We start from the raw sequence: 17,395 nt of genomic DNA, 5'->3' as shown, positions 1-17,395 counted from the left end.
ACAATGTTTGCTCCATGCCCTTAATACACTGCATATTCAAAGACAGATACACCTTATAATCAGTAAATTCTGCTGCTTTAAGATGCACTGACTTTGGACGATGTTAAAAACAGAGTTTAGTATTCTCCACAGATAACATGAAATGAGACTTCCATGAGCCTAGTGCAAAGTGTGGGCAAGTGGGGAAGAAAGTCCCCCAGCATTATGTCTCTGGAGTGAGAGAGCAGTGTGCACTTCCACCCGTAAAAAGATATTTAACGCAGATATGACTCAAAACAGACTGCAGCTTTATTAGTGTATTGTTTTAACTCATTTTGGATATTGTAGATATGATTACATCCCTGATTTTAATACCTTAGTGTGTGCGCCTTGGTTTAACCAGTTGATGAAGCAGTTACAGAAAACGAACGAATGAAGCCATAGCTTTCTAAAGCACATTATCACATCATAAAGTTATATTTGAAGACAAAGTGGACATTAGCTAACATAGCACAGGAGAACACAGATTTCCCAGAACATCTTCCAAAAATGTGTGTTTGCTGGCATATGATTCAGTTGGTAATCAAAGGTGGAACAAAACAGAACCAAAATAATACAGATGGTGTTTGAATATTGTTTTAATAAGTTGGGATGACATTTGTTTAAAACATGCTGGTAATAAAAGATGTTTTAAATCAAGAAAAATGAATGTTGCTGAAGGGACATGATGTATCAAAATGAACCCAATTCAAATGTGAAAAAGCCAAGTACGCTCCATAGAAAAATAAAAATATATATGCTTTTACTTCTTGAATATTTTATTACTCGTTATGAGCTCATTTAAGTCTTTCAAACTAGTGCTTTGCTTGTGTAGGCAACAGAGCATTAACAAGTGTTTACGCGATGCATTAAATGCCATGCCTGAGGAAACGTGTGTGATACCATCTAAGACTGTTCTGATGGATGTAAATACGTTGAAAATGTTCCTTATTTAAGCCACCAGCTGAAAATAGTGGAATTTGCGTTTAAATACTGAAGCAGTCCTGGAGGTAAATACGTCACTCAAAAAATTCACTGAATTCTGCACACATTCCTCAGAAACAGTTCCACATGCACATTTAGGCATCTCAATAAAACCCAAAAATGAGATCCGTTCTAAAATCTCTTTAGGAATAATCCATCAAAATAAAAACTAATTATTGCGCCTGGCATTACACCAACTGATAAAATGGTAACTATGTTTACAGCTACAGGGAAATGGCTGAACAGGTAGCAGAAAATGTTTCTATTAACATGCTGTTTTTGAAAACGAATGCTATTTGGTATTTGACTGTGCGTATATTGAACTGCTGCAACCCTCTTCATGCACTGCATAGTGAAAACTGCTCAATGCTACATGTCAGTGTTGTGCTCTGGAGCTGAATGTAAACCTTTAGCTCCAGTGCTCACACAAGCAAGCACAGTTTGCTGCTGACGTCTGGAGGTTGTGCTCCTGCTTTCAGAAAGGTTGAGAACTTGGGTCCTTAGCCAGGGAGGAGATATATGCTTCGTAGATTGTGTCCAGGAAAGACGCATCGTTCTGTAAACACAGACACAGCAACAACACGTTACAATTATGAATTACAACAATGAATGATTATATATTATAACTAACAGTCAACATAGGGACAAAATAGTTAATATAATAATATTTAACGATATTTTTGTATATTATTTATGAGTATTTCAAAATCAAGTTCAACAGTACTTCAAGAGCTTCTCACAATAACTGGTTGCTTTGGTTTCTGTTGATTTCCACATATTATTTACTTTTCATTAGTTCTCTTGATTCATTTAAGGGAATTCATTTCATGACGTACCCTGATGAGGTGCAGCAGTGTGGCCTGCAGCTGAGTTCGGCTGAGCATTTGTGGTTCCTCTGGTTCTGTCCGGGGCCCTTTAGCTTGAGAGAAGACACTTGGCGACAGCAGCATTGTTGGGGCTACTGTGGCTGGGATGCACTGGGGTGAGAGTACCTGAGAGAGGGGAACATGTGACTGAGCGAGCAAGCACGTGTATGGTTTCCCATATCGCAGTGGACAAAAACTGCTATTTTATTATAAAAACAATTTGTATTTCACCCTCTACCTTTGTAGGTTCTGTGGTGTTGTGGCTGGTGGGCAGGTTGTGCTGCAGAGGAGCTTTGTGGAAGCAAGGAGCCAGAGTTGGCCAGGAATGCTCCTGACTAACACTCTGCTCCTGCTGCACCAGCTGTAGCCTCTGGAGCAGCTCATGAGGGGAGACCACTCCCAGTTGCACACTGGAGCCAGAGCCAGTGGCTGGTGGAGCAGCAGGGGACACCAGGGCTTGTGAAGGGCTGTAGAAGTTCAGCTGACCTTGGGCTGAGCCTGGAACCTTAGGTTGGAGCTGATGGCTATCCAAGAACACAAGTGGCTCTCCCTTCAGCAGCTGTGAAGCAGACAGCCCTGTCATGAGAGAAGGTGCCATGGACGTGTAGGCGGCCGTATGGGTGCTTGGAGGCGTGTTCTGAAATAGTCTCTGTATTGGATCAGGTCGGCTCTGCGGGGGACCGTTTTCACACAGTCTGTTCTCAGGAGACTCTGAGACGGGCTGCAATGGTACCACTGGTCCTCGAGGGCCACTCATCAGCTTCTGGATGGCGGGGCAGGGCTGGTTAGAGCTGCTGGGTACTGCAGAGGCCCCTGATGTAGGAGAAGGGTCATTAAAGGATAGGGAGCGGGCGACAGGTGGCCTGCTTGAAGCCACTTTGCATGCACCTGAGCTGGGCTGCGGGGAGACAGAGTTGGCTCTGGCTTGATTTCCAAACAGAGCAGCTATTGAGAGATGCTTGGACTCTGTTTCTCCATCCTGAGGTAGAGAAATACAGAAAAATCCTGTGTTAAATGGTAACCAAAAAAATTAAGGAAATACCTTAATAAGGACAAACCTTTCATTCAAACAGAACCTGTACATAATTTTAATGAAGTGGGTCTTCAATGGCTTTAGTAATTTTCTTAACTGTGTACATTTATAAAACATTTGTTAATGTGAAAATGTTCTGTAGCATGTCTGTCACTTAAGGCACAGCACTGTTTAACCTTATTTCTATTCATTCCACTTCAAAAAACGACAAATCAAAACTGCAACAAGCTGGACAGGTAAATGCCCTTAGTCATTCCAGAGAGTGACGCAATTGCTTATAAAGCAGAGGCTAACTGTAACGACATACACATTGGTTAAACCAAGATATTGCATTAAAATGAAAAAAATATTATCTCCAGACACCTCTGGAGCTTATTATCTCCAAGTTCCACAAGGCATTGGTCATTTGTATTCATGTAATTGTAAAAGTCTGAGTTATTGATTATCTAACTTCATTAATGTTGCGCCCTGTAACAATGAATAAATTCATTGCATAGCTTGTAATTACAATAGGTTTTCATTTTCTCATATAACGGATGAAATTTTCATTTTCTCTTCTTGCTAAGCAGACCAGACATACAACAAAGCTTCCCCTTGAAAGATTAACTGCCACCATCTGAGGGCAGCAATCCAACAGTCAGAGCCCTTGGAGCAGGAGCTTACAATGTCATTTATGCATTTGGCTTTTTGCACAGTATTTTGTAGCACGGCTTTAAAGCTGAAGGACACTTTTTATTTTTATTCAGTACAAACAACACATGGTTATTCCCCCACACTGTGCACTACTCACAAAGCTGAGTGCACAAGCACTATATCTCAAAGTTAGTGGTAGATAACGATATGATTTTAGTAGTTATTTTTATATCGGTCAGATATTGGAATTTTAGCCGATATCTGGCCATAAACTTGGTGCCTTTTTTGTGCATACGCACTGATGTCTGTAAATTGTCTGCCGTGTGGACATTTTTCACACTTTCTGCAGAGAACAGTCTCTGAAATTAAATTTAGTAATAGTAGTGACATTTAGTACACGCACACCCAGATAGAGGTGTAAACACACACACACAGCGGTGTAAAAACACACACACACAGATAGCGGTGTAAACACACACACACACACACAGATAGCGGTGTAAACACACACACACACACTGATAGCGGTGTAAACACACACACACACACACAGATAGCGGTGTAAACACACACACACACACACAGATAGCGGTGTAAACACACACACACACACAGATAGCGGTGTAAACACACACACACACACAGATAGCGGTGTAAACACACACACACACACACACACAGAGATAGCGGTGTAAACACACACACACAGATAGCGGTGTAAACACACACACACAGATAGCGGTGTAAACACACACACACACAGATAGCGGTGTAAACACACACAAACACACAGATAGAGGTGTAAACACACACAAACACACAGATAGAGGTGTAAACACACACACACAGGTAGCGGTGTAAAAACACACACACACACACAGGTAGCGGTGTAAAAACACACACACAGATAGCGGTGTAAACACACACACACAGATAGCGGTGTAAACACACACACAGATAGCGGTGTAAACACACACACACACACAGATAGCGGTGTAAACACACACACACACACACACACACACAGATAGCGGTGTAAACACACACACAAACACACACACACACACAGATAGCGGTGTAAACACACACACACAGGTAGCGGTGTAAACACACACACACACAGCGGTGTAAACACACACACACACAGGTAGCGGTGTAAACACACACACACACACACACACAGATAGAGGTGTAAACACACACAAACACACAGATAGAGGTGTAAACACACACACACAGGTAGCGGTGTAAAAACACACACACACACACAGGTAGCGGTGTAAAAACACACACACAGATAGCGGTGTAAACACACACACACAGATAGCGGTGTAAACACACACACAGATAGCGGTGTAAACACACACACACACAGCGGTGTAAACACACACACACACACAGATAGCGGTGTAAACACACACACACACACAGATAGCGGTGTAAACACACACACACACACACAGATAGCGGTGTAAACACACACACAAACACACACACACACAGATAGCGGTGTAAACACACACACACAGGTAGCGGTGTAAACACACACACACACAGCGGTGTAAACACACACACACACAGGTAGCGGTGTAAACACACACACACACACACACACACAGGTAGCGGTGTAAACACACACACACACACACAGGTAGCGGTGTAAACACACACACACACACACACACAGGTAGCGGTGTAAACACACACACACACAGGTAGCGGTGTAAACACACACACACAGGTAGCGGTGTAAAAACACACACACACACAGGTAGCGGTGTAAAAACACACACACACAGGTAGCGGTGTAAAAACACACACACAGATAGCGGTGTAAAACACACACACACACACACACACAGATAGCGGTGTAAACACACACACAAACACACACACACACACAGATAGCGGTGTAAAACACACACACACACAGATAGCGGTGTAAAACACACACACACAGATAGCGGTGTAAAACACACACACACACAGATAGCGGTGTAAAACACACACACACATACAGATAGCTGTGTAAAACACACACACACACACACACACACACACAGATAGCGGTGTAAAACACACACACACAGACACAGATAGCGGTGTAAACACACACACACACACACACAGATAGCGGTGTAAACAAACACACACACACTGATAGCGGTGTAAACACACACAAACACACAGATAGAGGTGTAAACACACACACACAGATAGCGGTGTAAACAAACACACACACACAGATAGCGGTGTAAACACACACAAACACACAGATAGAGGTGTAAACACACACACACAGATAGCGGTGTAAACACACACACACAGATAGCGGTGTAAACACACACACACAGATAGCGGTGTAAACACACACACACAGATAGCGGTGTAAACACACACAAACACACAGATAGCGGTGTAAACACACACAAACACACAGATAGAGGTGTAAACACACACACACAGGTAGCGGTGTAAAAACACACACACACACACAGGTAGCGGTGTAAAAACACACACACACAGATAGCGGTGTAAACACACACACACAGATAGCGGTGTAAACACACACACACAGATAGCGGTGTAAACACACACACACAGACACACAGATAGCGGTGTAAACACACACACACAGATAGCGGTGTAAACACACACACACACACACACACACAGATAGCGGTGTAAACACACACACACAGATAGCGGTGTAAACACACACACACACACACACACAGATAGCGGTGTAAACACACACACACACACACACACAGATAGCGGTGTAAACACACACACACACACACAGATAGCGGTGTAAACACACACACACACACACACACACACAGATAGCGGTGTAAACACACACACACAGGTAGCGGTGTAAACACACACACACACACACACACAGGTAGCGGTGTAAACACACACACACACACACAGGTAGCGGTGTAAACACACACACACACACACAGGTAGCGGTGTAAACACACACACACACACACACACACACACAGAGATAGCGGTGTAAAACACACACAGACACACACAGATAGCGGTGTAAAACACACACACACACACAGATAGCGGTGTAAAACACACACACACACACAGACACAGATAGCGGTGTAAACACACACACACACACACACACACAGATAGCGGTGTAAACAAACACACACACACTGATAGCGGTGTAAACACACACACACACACAGATAGCGATGTAAACACACACACAGATAGCGGTGTAAACACACACACACACACACACACAGATAGCGGTGTAAACACACACACACACACACACAGATAGCGGTGTAAACACACACACACACACACACACAGATAGCGGTGTAAACACACACATACAGAGATAGCGGTGTAAACACACACACACACAGATAGCGGTGTAAACACACACACACAGATAGCGGTGTAAACACACACACACAGATAGCGGTGTAAACACACACAAACACACAGATAGAGGTGTAAACACACACACACACACAGATAGAGGTGTAAACACACACACACACACACACACACAGATAGCGGTGTAAACACACACACACAGATAGCGGTGTAAACACACACACACAGATAGCGGTGTAAACACACACACACACAGATAGCGGTGTAAACACACACACACACACAGATAGCGGTTTAAACACACACAAACACACAGATAGAGGTGTAAACACACACACACAGGTAGCGGTGTAAAAACACACACACACACACAGGTAGCGGTGTAAAATCACACACACAGGTAGCGGTGTAAAAACACACACACAGATAGCGGTGTAAACACACACACACACACACACACACACACAGATAGCGGTGTAAACACACACACACACACAGATAGCGGTGTAAACACACACACACACACACACACACAGATAGCGGTGTAAACACACACACACATAGCGGTGTAAACACACACACACACACACACAGATAGCGGTGTAAACACACACACACACACAGATAGTGTGTGTCTGCTCTCCAAAACAAATCCAATGTGAATTTTCTTTAATTACAAAAAGATAAAACTATCGTTATATTATCGGTATCGCTACTCCAAGGTGCTAATTATCGGTTATTATATCGTCCCAAAAATTCAAAATCGGTGCATCTCTACTCAAAGTACCTGCTGGGTTAGGCCCTGAGTTTGTCTCTGATACTCCTGTACCCCTTGCTTCTGTCTCTCTTTTGGATTGAATGGAATGGGTTTGAACACGTTGGGGTTGTCATAGATTGCCCCTGCGCTGCCGATTTCCTTAGGCTCCGATGTTACCTTACACTGCAAACAAACACACATACATAAACTTGGCATACAGAATGCAGACCTACAGTAGTTAAATCATATCACCTACCTATATTCAGATATTTAGCATTAAACTTCATTTAATCAAACTGTAAAATTGGGCCCATGAGACCACAAAGTCACCTCAACTATATTAAAATATAAAGATTTATATATTGTATTTATAATAACACCAACACAACACTCTATTTATAATAACCATGTATATTTATTTCAAGCATACAAGGAAGATCTTAATTTCTCTTATGTATTTATTAACTTTCCTTTGCCTGTTACAAAAGCGCCCTCTGGTGGTTGTGTTTCGAATGCATGAGAGCATGTGTGTGTGTGTGTGTGTGCTACCTTGTCATACTCGTCGCGTGCCTTGGTCAGCATCTGCAGTATGTCTACTCCTTTCCCTTCTCTGGACTCCAGCCTTTGTGGAGAGATACAGCCGCACTGACTCTGTGTGTGCAGCTGCTGCTCCTGCCTGGTCAGACTGATCACACACACAACAAAGGAAAATTCTCATTCTATCTTGTATGACTAAATTACTCCTAAATGAGGGACCACATGTCTTACAATATGACAAGATGTCTACAATTTTAAATATATAATGTTCAGAATTCTTAGAGCCGCCACAAAAGCACTTTGCCTGCACAGCTGATTAAGAAACATCTTGCTTTGAAAACTTGGTGTACTAATTTTATTTATTTTTAATTTATTATTTATTTAATTAATTATTTTTATTTTATTTATTTTTAATCTCTCTCTCATATATTATATATATATATATATATATATATATATCATATATAATTTTTTATAATCATGCCCCTGCAGTAATTTCTAAAACAGACTTTTTTTTGAGGAGAATATATAAACCATTTGTTCCTTCACCGTAGCTTCATCAATGCTGCCAATTCCTTAAGCTCACTGTGGAACAGGAATAATACACAGCATATCCTACAGCAGTGGAACGCATACTTACTTTTTTGTCAGTTCAGCAATCCGCTGGCAGTCTGCCTTGTCATAGAACCAGATCCCATAGATGGACACTGCGGAAAGAGTTGCAAAACAGAAATAAGCACATAAATATAATGATTCAAAACTTAATGTTTTCTGATTATTTGTGCTGTATATTATTATTTCACATGAGGTAATTTTACATTACTTCTACAGTGTGTGTATCTATACTGAATCATTGAATTGAAACTTACACATTTTAAACAAGAATCTTTTAATATTATGTTCAATGTGTTTTTATTCAATATTTTATCAATTCCATTTAACCTCATTCTCTCTCTTCTCTTCTAAATAAGGTGTTATTATTAGGTTAGTTAAAGCTGAGGACGAAGGATTTTATACCAGCAATATACCTTAAATAGGTGTGTCCACAAACATTTAGACCTCCTAAAATCCCTTTCAAATGAATCTTGGGGGTATTAGTTGAAAGAAAAAGTTGAAATCTGTTAAAATATTTCTTTTTTTTATTTCTTTTCATGCCAATCTTTATTCATTTTTTCATTCATTCACCGCTTATCCAATTCAGGGTCGCGGTGGGTCCAGAGCCTACCTGGAATCATTGGGCGCAAGGTGGGAATACACCCTGGAGGGGGCGCCAGTCCTTCTCAGGGCAACACACACAGTCACACATTCACTCACACCTACAGGCACTTTGGAGTCGCCAATCCACCTACCAACATGTGTTTTTGGACTGTGGGAGGAAACCGGAGCACCCGGAGGAAACCCACGCGGACACAGGGAGAACACACCACACTCCTCACAGACAGTCACCCGAGGCGGGAAACGAACCCACAACCTCCAGGTCCCTGGAGCTGTGTGACTGCGACACTACCTGCTGCGCCACCGTGCCGCCCCTGCCAATCTTTAGTATTATGTTAATCAAGGTGTTATTATCCCAATAAACACAGTTTGACCTAATATCTTACAGACATGACGCACGTTTAACAATCTGCCAAACTTCATTTTTCATATTTACATACAAATGTACATATACTGAAACAACCATAGTTCATTAAAATGTGGCACATCAAAACTAAAACAAGGTGAACTTACAAAAACATCTACAGCAAAATCAGCCACAACATAACGAAATAACACAAACATTCTGTGAAGAAAGATGATAAAAGAAAAAATAATGTTTCGTAATAATGCTATATTTTGATCAATGTGATTAAACATTTTGTGAAATTCTGTAGTGGATTGTGATGTCTGAGGCCTGTGAGGGTTGAGGGCAGTAGTCTTGGTGCCACATGTTTTACTTGACTACAGTGTAGGCACGGCGATGACAGTTAGACAAGGACCATTTCCCTTCACCTCCTATAATCCACCGGTCCAAATGGGGCTGAGGGAGATAGCAGACCCAAAAATCAGAGTACAGATAAGAGTAGGTGGAGAGGAAAGAAGAGTTGAAGGGAGGAGGGCTGTCACGTAACGAAAGAACTGACGGTTTTAGACGTTTGTACAGTGCTGCTGTAGTTGTTTCCACAGCTCTTAGCAGGCTGTGCTTTAAGCAATGTCACTGCATGGGTCAGAGCTTGGGAAAGAACCCAAAAAAAGTATTAATCCCTGGGAAAGGAAGAATATTCAGAGCAAGTTGGCTCAGAGAGAGTGAGTGACTGAGTCAGGGAGAAAGAGAGAGAGAGAGAGAGAGAGAGAGAGAGACTGGTGCACAAGGTGCCATAAAAAGCTAACTTGTTGGAGCAACAGGACAAAGAGGAGGAGACGAAAGTACGGAAGCACACTCCGAATTCTTCACTTGGCAAAACAACAGAAAATCTCTGGGACACTGAGGACTATACCTCAAGAGACAAGTGCAGGTAGCAGGGAAATCAGAACGGAACTAAAGATCCAATGACATACAACATAACCTTCCTGGTGGAACACCGTTTCTTCATCTGATCATCAGTCTTAAGGACAAGGATAATGTTACGCAGGCTTTTCCAGCAGAGGCTGAAGCATGAGCGCTTGCAGGAGGAGCCAGAGGTGCGATTCAAAGGCAAACTCATCTCTGAGAAAGAGCTGGGCTACTCTTATATACAGCCAGGAGGTAAGCGATCTCATACAAACGTGAACACCCCTGCACGATCACTACTGTATGCAACACCAGAACAAACCATAATTAATGCAAGCTAATGTTTGGATTAAGGACCAGCAGACACTCTCCAGAGCGGCATTTTATGTGACAGTGTGTGTTTAATGGATGGTCATAGGACAGCAGCCGTGGCAAAGTTCCACTGTAGCTTTTTGCAGTACTGTTTCACCACAGACCACTTGGAGGAACCAATTTGTTTAAGAAGCGTATGGTTGAGTTTTTTATTGAGAAGTGAAAAAGGGGACAATAAAACCTCAGCTGAGATGTGTTTTGGTGGAGCCATTCACTATCGACTGTATTAGTAATCATGTAATTACCCATTTTTAATGACTCAGTAATACACCTAACTGGACCATTTATGAGGAGCACATTTCAGCTAACTTAAATATCAAACAATAATCCTAGAAAAATATTATAATAATAGCATTCTGTGAATCCCTGATTTGGTTCATTAGTCCTTCAGTCCATCAACTCTGAAATGGTGGTGAATATGAACCTGTGTTCTTTTAAATGCATTCACAAGGACCACTTATGCCAAGGCATTTTTATGTAATTTGCAATTAGGCAACATTTTCACAATTCTGCACATCACCGTCAGTCTTTGTTTCCTGCTACAAGCATAGGATGATTTCAATATGCATTATCGTGCAAACTGCAATAAAAATATTGAATTAAACATTTTTAAACATGGACATATTAATAATAATAATAATATTCATTTATCTTTCTACCTGTAAAATGCCTTAAGAGGTGTGATTATATTAGCGAGAGCCTCTGGCTTTGGAAAACTATTAACCAATCGCGATAGATAAAATCATTTTTGCCCGTACTGCTTTCAGTCCAAATGTGCTTTTTCACCTAGAAGTGAATCAAGGAAAAAGTCACTTCAGCTTTTGTCCTTAAGAAACCTTAAGAGTGTGGTGCAGAGCAATTTTTGTGAACTTTTCTTACGTTTTTACCCAAATACAGATGAAAATATCATCATCAAAAATCATTTGTGACTGCACATTTCGGTACCAACAGAGTCTGGCTGCTTTAAAGTGTTGTTGGTAAATCTGCACTCATTTTCCATTAATGTCTGCTGTTCTCAGAATAACTTGCATTCGTTTGCATTCTGTCTATCATACATTTAATGGTGTGCAAGCACGTGTGAATGTCTGTATTTACCCTGGTCCTGTAATGAACAGTGTTATCTTATCAAAGCTCACTGATTGGGTCTCTAATGCAGTCCACTCATAGTGAAGGCTGAACATGGGCCCTCTGCCACACACATACCGCTGCACCATAAAAGGAGCTGTGGCTCTGGGGCCACTCACTCAGCCTCGCTCTTCTGCCAGCTCTCTCCCAGAACACATACGTACTGACATACTTTCTCTTAGGTTCTCCTCCTCTTCCTACGCTTTTATTCCCATAGCATACATAAACTGCCTGCTCTGTGGAATGTTCCGTACTACCACTGGGAGATAGCCTTCTCCTAAGCAGACTAGATTACAGAACAGAGGAAAGTTCATGTGACCCTAAAATAAACTTCAAGGCACTTACAGCGAGCATTCCGGTACAGCAGGAAAGGGTCCTGGAGCTGGAAGTCTAGGTCTTTTGTAATGGGTTCAGTCAGGTTGTCCATACTGAGTCGGTTCATGATGGTAAACCCATGCTTGGGAGAAGCAAGTCTGAAAGACAAGAGGATAATATGGTCACACTCCTGTTGCAGTGACAACCCTGAACATGATGTAATGGTCGTTTTTAGAGGTGTGACTCACTTAAAACACTCTGTGTTTAGAAATGCTTGTTGATGGATTGCGTCGTTGTTACTTAGATGAAACAGCTAAATACATAGTCAAATTTCTCTTTGTGCTTTTGCTCCAAAGTTGAGAACACTGAGTGACATAAATTGAAACAGTACTCACTGTTGGTTATGTAAGTAATAGGGAAAATATACAGTATAGAAACCAGATTGGCTACAGGAGTAAGAAAATTGAACAGGGTCCCATGCTGTAACAAATCTATCCTGAAATAACTAGTTCCTGATGTGGAACTTTTCTGTGGTGTGTTTGAGTAGACCTGGAGATTGTGGGTTCGTTTCCCGCTCCGGATGACTGTCTGTGAGGAGTGTGGTGTGTTCTCCCTGTGTCTGCGTGGGTTTCCTCCGGGTGACAGTCTGTGAGGAGTGTGGTGTGTTCTCCCTGTGTCTGCGTGGGTTTCCTCCGGGTGACTGTCTGTGAGGAGTGTGGTGTGTTCTCCCTGTGTCTGCGTGGGTTTCCTCCGGGTGACTGTCTGTGAGGAGTGTGGTGTGTTCTCCCTGTGTCTGCGTGGGTTTCCTCCGGGTGACTGTCTGTGAGGAGTGTGGTGTGTTCTCCCTGTGTCTGCGTGGGTTTCCTCCGGGTGACAGTCTGTGAGGAGTGTGGTGTGTTCTCCCTGTGTCTGCGTGGGTTTCCTCCGGGTGACTGTCTGTGAGGAGTGTGGTGTGTTCTCCCTGTGTCTGTGTGGGTTTCCTCGGGGTGACAGTCTGTGAGGAGTGTGGTGTGTTCTCCCTGTGTCTGCGTGGGTTTCCTCCGGGTGACTGTCTGTGAGGAGTGTGGTGTGTTCTCCCTGTGTCTGCGTGGGTTTCCTCCGGGTGACTGTCTGTGAGGAGTGTGGTGTGTTCTCCCTGTGTCTGCGTGGGTTTCCTCCGGGTGACTGTCTGTGAGGAGTTGGTGTGTTCTCCCTGTGTCTGCGTGGGTTTCCTCCAGGTGCTCCATTTTCCTCCCACAGTCCAAAAACACACGCTGGTAGGTGGATTGGTGACTCAAAAGTGTCTGTAGGTGTGAATGTGCGAGTGTGTGTGTTGCCCTGTGAAGGATTGGCGCCCCCTCCAAGGTGTATTCCTGCCTTGCGCCCAATGATTCCAGGTAGGCTCTGGACCCACCGCGACCCTGAACTGGATAAGTGCTTACAGATAATGAATGAATGAATTAATGTGTTTGAGTAGTTTGAGCTTGACTGAACCACTTTTAAATTTAACTTCTCATTTTAAAGCTTAGTTGCTTTAAAGAGGGAATATCAGATTGATATATGTCTGTGCTGGAAGTTCTAATCTCTCTATATGTTTTAGATTCAGAAAAGGAAATGTGGCATTGCACAAATATAATTAATAACTAAGCAACCTAGAGATTAGCATTATAGTTAACTTATAAATTGGTAAAAAAAAATCAAAATAAAAGGTAACCACTGCACATTAATCAGTAAGGTATATATTCTTAATAGAATTTTAAAAATCACATAATTCATAATTAATTGTATTACAATCATTGTGACAAGTCCTAAATGGAACAATAAACGTCTGACCTGATTAATCTCAACTGCAGTCACCCCCTCAGTGAAACAGCTGCATTTAAGTTATAGCCAGCTTTGCATCTGGATAATTTTTTTTACACCTCCAAATATATAACAGAACACATGATGTTGTACTTGTTCTACGTTGAATTAGTCATCAGTTGCTGTGACATTGTATTTTAATATAATTGTAATACATTCAAGCACTATGGAGACATTCAGAAAATACACAAAACAGTTTTAACTGCACTTCTAAAGCCACAGTGCAGTGGTTATGTTTAATAACAACACCTAAGATGAGACGCTCTGTTCCAGTGAATGCCACTCTGACCTTTGCTGCACTACTGCTTCTACGAATGTAGAAAGATTGTTTATTATGCTGTGCTATATTGATTTAATTTTTCCTTTCCCACACTTTGATGCGCTCCTAAAAAAATGTAGATGTTTATTTGTGCATAAAAGGCTCTTCAAAGAATGTGCTTGCCAGTATGCTTTAGTCTACTGCCATTTGTTCTTTGATGTTGAAGTGAGATTTACATTTTGTGCTGCAGGCTTTGTAATTCAACTGTCAAAACCGTGCCTACATTTTAGGTGTTTGTTCCGCAGGACATTTTCTATGCCTATGACTTGCTGTTCTGAATTCAAGAAGATGAAAATTTGAAGAAGGTACAGCCTCATGGGGGTAGCCATGACCTAAAGGTCAGAGAGGCGGGCTGGGGTCCAGAAGGGGGAAGTGAAGGGAGAGTGCTTTTCCCTCCCTCAGCATTAATGGCTGAGGTGCCCTTGAGCGAGGCACATAAGCCCCAACTGCTTCTCGGGTGGTGAGATGGCTGCCTGCTGCTCCAAGTGGGTGTGCTCACTGCCTCTAGTGTGTACAAAAATCATTTAATTGTGTGTGTGTTGCTATGAATGGGTCTCAATTTCCCCAGGGGATCAGAAAAATATTACTTCTTTTTCTTACGCAAAATTTTACCCTTGGACCAATTCAATTTGCATCACACAAAGTCCTGTTCAGAGAATCACCTGTTGAGAACAAGCCTCTCTTGATTTTCATGCATGAGAACTTGGGAGTGAGGCACAAAGAGGAACCACGGTTTTTAGTAACTTTCGTTTGTTGTTTCTTCTTCTCTGTCGCACTCTCATTGTGTTTGTACCACTTGGTTTAAACTTGACTTTGTACTCTCACATAACTGCTGGTCCAATTCTGTGATTGGAGAGACTCAGCTGAGGAGGCGGGACATCTCTGAAGTGCCTGCTTTCTGTGTGAGATGCAGGACAAATCAGAATGACTTCTATTTACCCCATGTCTCGGGTTTACACAGATCATGAAAAACGCATTGGATTGTTTTATTTTTACAGTTTGTGGATGGTAGGAAATCACCCCAAAATACTGTCCTAATCCACAAAAAAATGTATTTCCTCCACGAATATTTTCCCCTTAGATATAGTTACATACATGAAGGAGACCGACTTCCCATAATCACTTAATGAATTAAGTTTTGCTCATATTTATTAGGAGAAATTACTTATTAATGTAGTTCAAAGTTGGAATAATCTATTTAGTTTGATCCAGAGCTTGTAGGGTCCACAATACAAGAGTCTTACCTTGTGTAGACAAACAGAGTGCCCTCAATGTCCGTCTTTTCCTGCAAAAATGAAACAAGCATTAAGTTTTGAATTTAACTCTTACTCACCGTCATGCTGTAGGATTATTATAGGAATAATCTTTGAAATATCTTTTAAATGTGTAATATTGGTGAATTCTGATCATTTTAATGAATAGAGATGGGTTTTAGTGGTTTAATTCAAGGCTCAGAATATAATATGATCATCCCTATGTAGGGGACACACTCTATGGAGCATAAACTAGTTCATTCAGAGACTACAAAGCAATATGTTTTACATCTAATATTAGTTAAGAAATAAATGTAAAACATATAAATGTTATTTGTTATTGTCGGTAGTTAAAATCTACATATCTCCACAGAGGGCGGCTGGCTCAGTAATGGGTCAGAAACTCCACTCACCCATTCGTTAGTTTCGTTGTTGAAGATGTAAAGTGCTACTTGGCTTGCCACATCCATGATGTTGTTGATATAAGGGTCCTGTCTCCGTAAAGCGGCCAGACTGATGTCCAGACTCTTGGTCGACAGACAGGTGACTCCGCCGGACGTGGTCATGGCTCCTCGGCTGTTTATTTGTTGGCTGGTTTGCTGGGGTAACTTTTGTAGGCTGCGTTAGCCGCTGTGCTAATCTGAGGTAAAAACCCGGTAAAGCGGAGCTGCTTTCAGACTCACCGCTCTTTCACTCTCAGTCCGCTAGCTGCGCTCACTAGCAATTAAAAAAATAAACCCTATGGAAAAGCTTCCACCTCTCTCACCAGAGACCACCGCTAACTACAAATGTTTTTAAAAAGCCGCTGAGCTTTAGACAACCAGCTCAGCTTCACAAAGCGAGCTGGAAGAAATAAACCGCTTTATTTTATCCAACGACAACATCTCGGCTCTAACTTCTTCCTCTTCTTCCTCGGGTAAAGGGAGGGTGTTATCAGAGTGACGGAACACATCGCCGCCATCCGGCCATCGATCAATAACACTGCGTTTTATTATACAGCTCTTAGACTTAGTTTATTAGCATAGCCCTAAGACCTAAATTTTACTTAGTTTTACACATAGGCCATAAACACAACCCAGACATTATACCATACACAGTCTATCACACAGCCAATAGGCTTAAACCTTACACAGTTTATCTCACAGTGCATAGACTTAAAGGAACACTAGGTAATATTTTACCTTAAAATTATTGCTTAAAAATCACTGTAATGTTGCACTGACCTGTAATAGGGAGAAGAGAGCATATGTCCTTGCTACTCAGAGCTCAGCACTGCAGAAACTAAACTATTTAACTGTTACAGTAGTGTAGAAAACCACCCCCCTTGATTTTAAAGTGATATTAATTCTGCAATTGTAAGCAGAGCACAGGAGCAAAAATACCAACCGATACCATACACTCTGATATTACACAGCTCATAGACTTACATTCATTTGCCTTTTTTGATTCACTAGGTTTTTATTTATTTATTTATTTTTAAACTCATGCTGGCCTTATAA

At 41.8% G+C, this 17,395-nt stretch overlaps 1 protein-coding gene across 1 annotated transcript; it reads right to left on the bottom strand.

Annotated features, from left to right (window-relative positions):
- Window positions 1–325: 325 nt before the first annotated feature.
- dcp1b (decapping mRNA 1B) lies at window positions 326–16,862 on the bottom strand. Its single transcript, XM_066667055.1, has 9 exons — window positions 16,310–16,862; window positions 15,888–15,928; window positions 12,513–12,640; window positions 8,844–8,910; window positions 8,216–8,351; window positions 7,697–7,849; window positions 2,107–2,847; window positions 1,839–1,994; window positions 326–1,558 (listed from the first exon to the last, which is right to left on the bottom strand). The coding sequence occupies exons 1-9, from the start codon at window positions 16,460–16,462 to the stop codon at window positions 1,478–1,480; spliced, it is 1,656 nt and encodes a 551-aa protein (XP_066523152.1). The 5' UTR covers window positions 16,463–16,862; the 3' UTR covers window positions 326–1,477.
- Window positions 16,863–17,395: the final 533 nt, after the last annotated feature.

This window comes from Hoplias malabaricus, chromosome 4, assembly GCF_029633855.1.
Source record: "Hoplias malabaricus isolate fHopMal1 chromosome 4, fHopMal1.hap1, whole genome shotgun sequence".
In the NCBI taxonomy this organism is placed as follows: Eukaryota; Metazoa; Chordata; class Actinopteri; order Characiformes; family Erythrinidae; genus Hoplias; species Hoplias malabaricus.
This window is presented reverse-complemented; position numbering and strand designations above follow the sequence as displayed.

Coding starts and splice junctions, on each gene's coding strand:
- dcp1b (XM_066667055.1), bottom strand. CDS start 16,462: ATGACCACGTCCGGCGGAGTCACCTGTCTGTCGACCAAGAGTCTGGAC. Junction 15,929..16,309: donor ACAACGAAACTAACGAATGG/GTGAGTGGAGTT, acceptor TCATTTTTGCAG/GAAAAGACGGACATTGAGGG. Junction 8,911..12,512: donor GCTGTACCGGAATGCTCGCT/GTAAGTGCCTTG, acceptor CTCTTTCCGCAG/TGTCCATCTATGGGATCTGG.